The sequence below is a fragment of the Lygodium microphyllum genome, chromosome 3 (assembly GCF_053477565.2).
Source record: "Lygodium microphyllum isolate KBCC chromosome 3, Lygodium_microphyllum_v1.1.10, whole genome shotgun sequence".
Taxonomy (NCBI): domain Eukaryota; kingdom Viridiplantae; phylum Streptophyta; class Polypodiopsida; order Schizaeales; family Lygodiaceae; genus Lygodium; species Lygodium microphyllum.
This window is the reverse complement of record NC_141137.1, coordinates 97,375,201-97,380,622: the sequence shown is the minus strand read 5'-3', so window position 1 is coordinate 97,380,622 and position 5,422 is coordinate 97,375,201. Positions and strand designations below refer to the sequence as shown.

Here is a 5,422-nt window from a genome sequence, read left to right as displayed (position 1 = left end):
ATAACTAACAAATCAGCATTTGTGTAGAACACTATAGTTCTTTAAAACCAAGAATCTTTATATTAGAAGACAAGACAAACTTGAAATACGTCTCCATGCAAATTGTCTACAACATTGAGAATCAAGTCACGATCTCTATTAACACACAACTAAGCTTACACAAAGGATGGTGTGTTGCATCTACGAGTTAAACCATAAACATATTCATCCATAATTGCTAAACTGATAGCACAAGATCATATGCAAGAGTAAGGGTAACTTGGATAACCCAGAATAAGGAAGATTTCAAACATCGGCACCAAAAAAAAATTCCACACTACAGACTCTTTAATGACTAATACGACGAGTGAAGACGGTCTTAGAACAAAGTAAACAATAGATAGGAGTATTCACATTTGTCGGGAGATCTCCCTTCAAACAATCTTCCATTATTCCAAGCATTGCTTTGATAGAAGCAAGACTCTACCTATGCTGAAACATCCATTTCCTGAGGCCCACTTGAAACAAGAAATTAGACCCATTAGGAGCACTAGCCTTACATAAGGCGTGCTAAGTGTGTGAATAGAAAACAGATGTTTCTGGCATGGCACTGTCCCTGTAAGAAGCATTCCTCTACTTATCTGCAAGAATGCCATCATTCTACCTCTGTATAAATGAATAGGATGCAGAAATTAGGGCACCGAGCAGCAGCTGGGTCTTGCCAAGCCACGAGACAGGTGATTGAATCTCAGAAATATTGTTGATACAAACTCTCCCAGGCTCACTTTTTCAGCCTGAACATTCATGGCTTCTTACCGGTCACTCGTCCACAGCTGAAGCTGAATGTCACAAAAAGTTTGATAAGTTCATGTTTTACGAACACAAAATTGAGCTACCTGTCACCAAACTGTGTGGCCCCAATCCAGAAAATGTTTACATTTGCATGGTCACATTGCCTGCGCACAAAGCTGATCAGATACGGTGATTGCTTATGCACAGTATCAGAAATTCTCTTCCAAAATTTAATCAGGATTCCATGCTGATGTTCCTGCTTCATTGTACCTGTGAAGCACCTATTGATACAATGGGTAAAGGATGAGCTTCAGTGTTGAACACATATCTATCCAAAGGCAGGACAGAGCTATCTCCAAAGAGGAGGTACAGATACTTCAAAGTCTCTCCCAAAAAGAAAGTTTCCATCTTGTCTCTTTTAGGAGCAGGAACCACTGTAACATCATTGAGAGAACTGTAACCTCCAGTATCCACTTTAGTATGGGCCTCAAAAGCCTGGAAGATATCCCAGCCCCATTCCCTGTACCTGCATGCAAATTTCAGCCCTTATCATTTGACCGTAGGCAGATTAGCAGTACTCAAGAAGAAAATGACAAGATGATCACTCAGTCAACTTGCCAACAAAATAATGCAGTGCAGTGAAAGGCACACGTACTTAGGATCCTTGGTTAGTCGGTAAAGGATAAATAACGATTCCACAGTTTCAGGTCGAAGAAGATTGTGACGATCAAGAGCATGGATAATTATATCCTCCTTATATTCAGAGCTTGTGTTTCCTCCACCCAAGCCCTCAGGATATGCACCCTGTATAAACAAAACTATTGAGTTATATATTGAAGTATACTTTGCATTCTCCAGCATGTTCAGGCACTTAAATAATGATGAGACTACTCAAATTTCTGAACTTACATCTGTATGGAAGTATGCTATTTCTGGGGCAAGACCAGTGGCAGTGACAGAATACATCTCATAGCAGGTTTTAGCTAAATTTTCTGCAAGCTCAAAGTTTTCCCTATCGTGTTCATTAAAGAGGCCCTTCTCCATGGCTTGTTCTTTCGTTAAACCCTTTGTTGCCCCCAAAGCTAGATTCCCTGCTAAGAAGCACACCTTCAGGAGATAAGCAGACATCAGTATCAGTTTCCAGATCGCAATCGCCTTCACAAGTACATAGTTATAAGTCTGCTACTAAGAAGAACACTGCAAATTTTTTGCAAGAACACAAAACCAAATAATTTTCTTGTGGAATTCTCTACCCCAAACATTCAAGAGGAGAAGCATACCAAATGATCCATCTTTGGACTGAACCCATTTCCCAGACCACCAGGCAGCTCGCCCACAAAAGTCAGGCCCTTTGGTTTAGACTTTTGAACTAGTAGATGTTTCACTCCCTCCATAGCCTCATTATACATCTCACGCAAATAACTGACTGAACTATGATCAGATATTGCACCTCCCTGCTGTAGCCATACCTTCAGTAGATATTCATAATAACTATCACCACGTGACCCAAGCCTTATATTTCTACCTTGGAACTGCCCTGAATGTGGACTGCACAAACAATTCATCATGTGAGAGATGTTGACAAGCCAGTTATGAAGGTCCCACACTTTGATAAACACTCTTAAGCACTAAAAGTATCCACTGCAATGAAAAACCACAGTTACTGGATGTACAGGCATATTCTAGCATCCTAGCATCATTATGGATGATATATAGAAAGACTCCTCATCCTAGCATCATTATGGATGATATATAGAAAGACTCCTCAGTTGCATGACATAAAAAGGCACTAATTCTTACTTCCTCATCCTAGCATCATTATGGATGATATATAGAAAGACTCCTCAGTTGCATGACATAAAAAGGCACTAACGTGATTTTGCAAAGAAAATAGCTTGATAAGGATAATTTTTTCATTACCTTACGTAGATGGGAACCAAACCCTCAGTTTTGGGAAGGTTTCGAAAGTGTTCCATTACATGCATGGCAGTAGCTCCATATTTTGGATCACCAGAGACTTGGCTGAGATAACCAAACTCCAGCTGTACTGTTGTCACCTCTGACGTGCTGCTTGCCCCACCGTCTGTGCCAGCTGGATGAGCTGTCTTTGATTTTAGGACAACATCTGAATAAGGAATTGCAGTAGGACTAGATGTGAAGGCAGATAAAAGCCGATCAGCAAGATCTATAGCCCTCTCTAGGTATATTTCAGGCTTTGGACCTGTTGACTGCACATTACCATTCCCATCCCACAATAAGCTTGCATTGCTACCTCCACTCAGATGATAAGCACTCAAAAGACCACCCAAAACACGAATGGTCATCTCAAAAAGATTTACTTGGCCTTTGGTCATGAAACGAGCAGGAAACTCCTCCTCTATCCATGATCCAGCCTCCTTTACTACATCATCTAGACCCATTATGATAGCTGTATCAAGAGCATCCACTACAGTTGCACCCAACCCACCAAGGCCATCTGCCCCTGACTTACTAATGGGCAACAGCTCATCATTTCCCATCGCAAAAGTCTTGTACCCATGCCAAGCATGTCGGAATGCTTCTGCCACCTTCACTTGCCTTTTAGCCCATAGAATATCATCATCTTTTGGTCTCCTATTTTCCATCACATTCACACCAGTTGTTCCATTTGATGACATGTCTAGAGAAGAGTCCCCACCAAAAAACTTTAAGCGAGGAGGAAGTCGAGGTGGCTTTCTTAACAAGGGTTTTGATGAATGCTTCTGTCCAGTCTCCTCAAAGATTAACCTTTCCTTCTCATTACCAACACTTTGTAATGACCTGAGTGATTTTGTGGGGGTTGAGGTATGCATGACTGCCAGGTACAGGAACCCTGCAACAAGAAGAAGTCCCAGTATTCCACCAGTACCACAAGAACAGAGATTTCGTTTGGCAACACCGTGGATCATTGATCGAGTGATCACCTGCAGTGAATTTAGTGGTTCAGTAAGCCTCTCCCTTCATCCTTCTCTTCCCTCGCCTCACCTCCTCTCACCTCCTCGAGTACATTTGTTTGTCAGAAAAGCAAACAATTTAAAAAACAGGTGGTTGAACAATCCCCTCAACCCAAGAAGCTAGTATGTATAGACCAGAATACCTGAGTGTCCAATCTACATCTACTGTACACTATCAACCACATTCCTATTTATCACTTTCTCCTACATCACTTTCAGCATGACAAGCATACATTTCCAAGCCAGAATTGAACTTTACTTCGAGTGCAAATATATGATGTAAGGTGGACTTCGTACAGAATACATGACTTTCCAAGCATCAGCCACAATCTGTTACCGATAATATACCAGCTTTTCCTACATGAAATTGCATGCGACAAGTATACACTCTGCAGTCGGAGTTTCAATTGTATTTAAAGGAGCAAACATGCAGTTTAAGCCTACTGTTTCAGAGAAGGATTGGATTTATTCTATAGCCTTTGCTATGATAGTCCCAGATCAAAGGGAACCTTTCCAGGATGTTGGTCAGACACATAACCATACACTCCTCATGATGCTTATTTCATACACCCTATACGATAGAAGCTGCGTGCGCTAAAATCCAATGATCCGTTTCTAAAATCCTCATTTTAGCGGGATGGCATCACATAACGCTGAGGGAAGCAAATAGAGTCCTTCATCCGATCCATACAAGAAAAATTTCCCAATTCCAGTTCTCAAAAATGCAACAAACTGCACAATTGCAACAAGAGAATTGCAGATCCGATTGCACGATTCACTGGAAGCGATCCATATCTAAAAGAAATCCATGGGGAGGGGGTGAGATCCTTACCTTGAGATGGGACTGCCTGCGTCTTTTGGCATTGTTGTAGTGGAGATCGCTGGTTGTGGTGGGCAAGGGCCCTGACATTGTCGCAGAGAATGACGATACTGCAAAGTATCAGAAACAACGACAACACACACACACACACACACACACACACACACACACACACACACGTATGCACAGAGAGGGGGAGGCGAAGGAAGAAAGAAGAAGCAGCTTTTTGTTGTTTCTGTGTGCTGTTGTGTGTGCACCGAGTCGGACTAACGCGTTTCAGTAGGTGGATACATGCGTCAACGTAAAACAAGATCACAAAGTCAAAAAAGGTTGAAAGCTCGTAGTCCTGCAGACTCCAAGCCCAATACCCATTTTTTTAATAAACGATTAGTTAGTGCACACACACTTAGTTAATAGGTATTAGTTTGTAAACGCATATCTCTATCTATACATCTCCTAAGTAAAGGTTTCACTCAATAACAATGCTACCACATAGCGTAGGAGATGACATGTGGACATCCTTTCCCATCTAGGCGACCATCTCTAGCAAGAGGTAGGGAGGCGAAGAAGCATCTCAGCATGAGCATGGAGATGGACTATGTTGGGGCCGCTCGCACAAAGAAATTGTTGACATGGAAGCTACGGAGAAGAAGCTTTGTATCAAACTGAAGGATTTCTCTGAAAGTAAGAAACGACTAGTCCATGGAACAACAAAGGTATGCAAAGCCCGGGTTGCCTTCTCGCTCCAATGACTTCAACAGTGCTATGTGGACTTTTCTACTAAGTATGCTCTCTTACTTCAATGGCAAGATACCTTGATGGATAGTGAGCTAGCAGTCCTCATTGAGTGCCTAGGAAA

At 41.9% G+C, this 5,422-nt stretch overlaps 1 protein-coding gene across 2 annotated transcripts; it reads right to left on the bottom strand.

Moving 5' to 3' along the window:
- Positions 1 to 358: 358 nt before the first annotated feature.
- On the bottom strand, positions 359 to 4,874 carry MNS3 (alpha-mannosidase 3). 2 transcript variants are annotated; one of them, XM_087674005.1, is made up of 7 exons: positions 4,576 to 4,874; positions 2,692 to 3,713; positions 2,052 to 2,319; positions 1,681 to 1,878; positions 1,427 to 1,575; positions 1,042 to 1,297; positions 359 to 935 (listed from the first exon to the last, which is right to left on the bottom strand). In XM_087674005.1, exons 1-7 carry the CDS (start codon positions 4,651 to 4,653, stop codon positions 927 to 929), a joined length of 1,980 nt encoding a protein of 659 aa, XP_087530131.1. In that variant the 5' UTR covers positions 4,654 to 4,874; the 3' UTR covers positions 359 to 926. The 2 variants fall into 2 exon arrangements, with proteins under 2 accessions (XP_087530131.1, XP_087530127.1); XM_087674001.1 differs by having other exon boundaries at positions 359 to 1,297.
- Positions 4,875 to 5,422: the final 548 nt, after the last annotated feature.

Excerpts from the sequence above, each read along its gene's own strand:
- MNS3 (XM_087674001.1), bottom strand. The coding sequence starts at position 4,653 with ATGTCAGGGCCCTTGCCCACCACAACCAGCGATCTCCACTACAACAAT. Across the intron at positions 1,879-2,051 it reads GTCCAAAGATGGATCATTTG|GTGTGCTTCTTAGCAGGGAA; the intron begins GTATGCTTCTCC and ends TATCTCCTGAAG. Across the intron at positions 1,298-1,426 it reads CGACTAACCAAGGATCCTAA|GTACAGGGAATGGGGCTGGG; the intron begins GTACGTGTGCCT and ends ATTTGCATGCAG.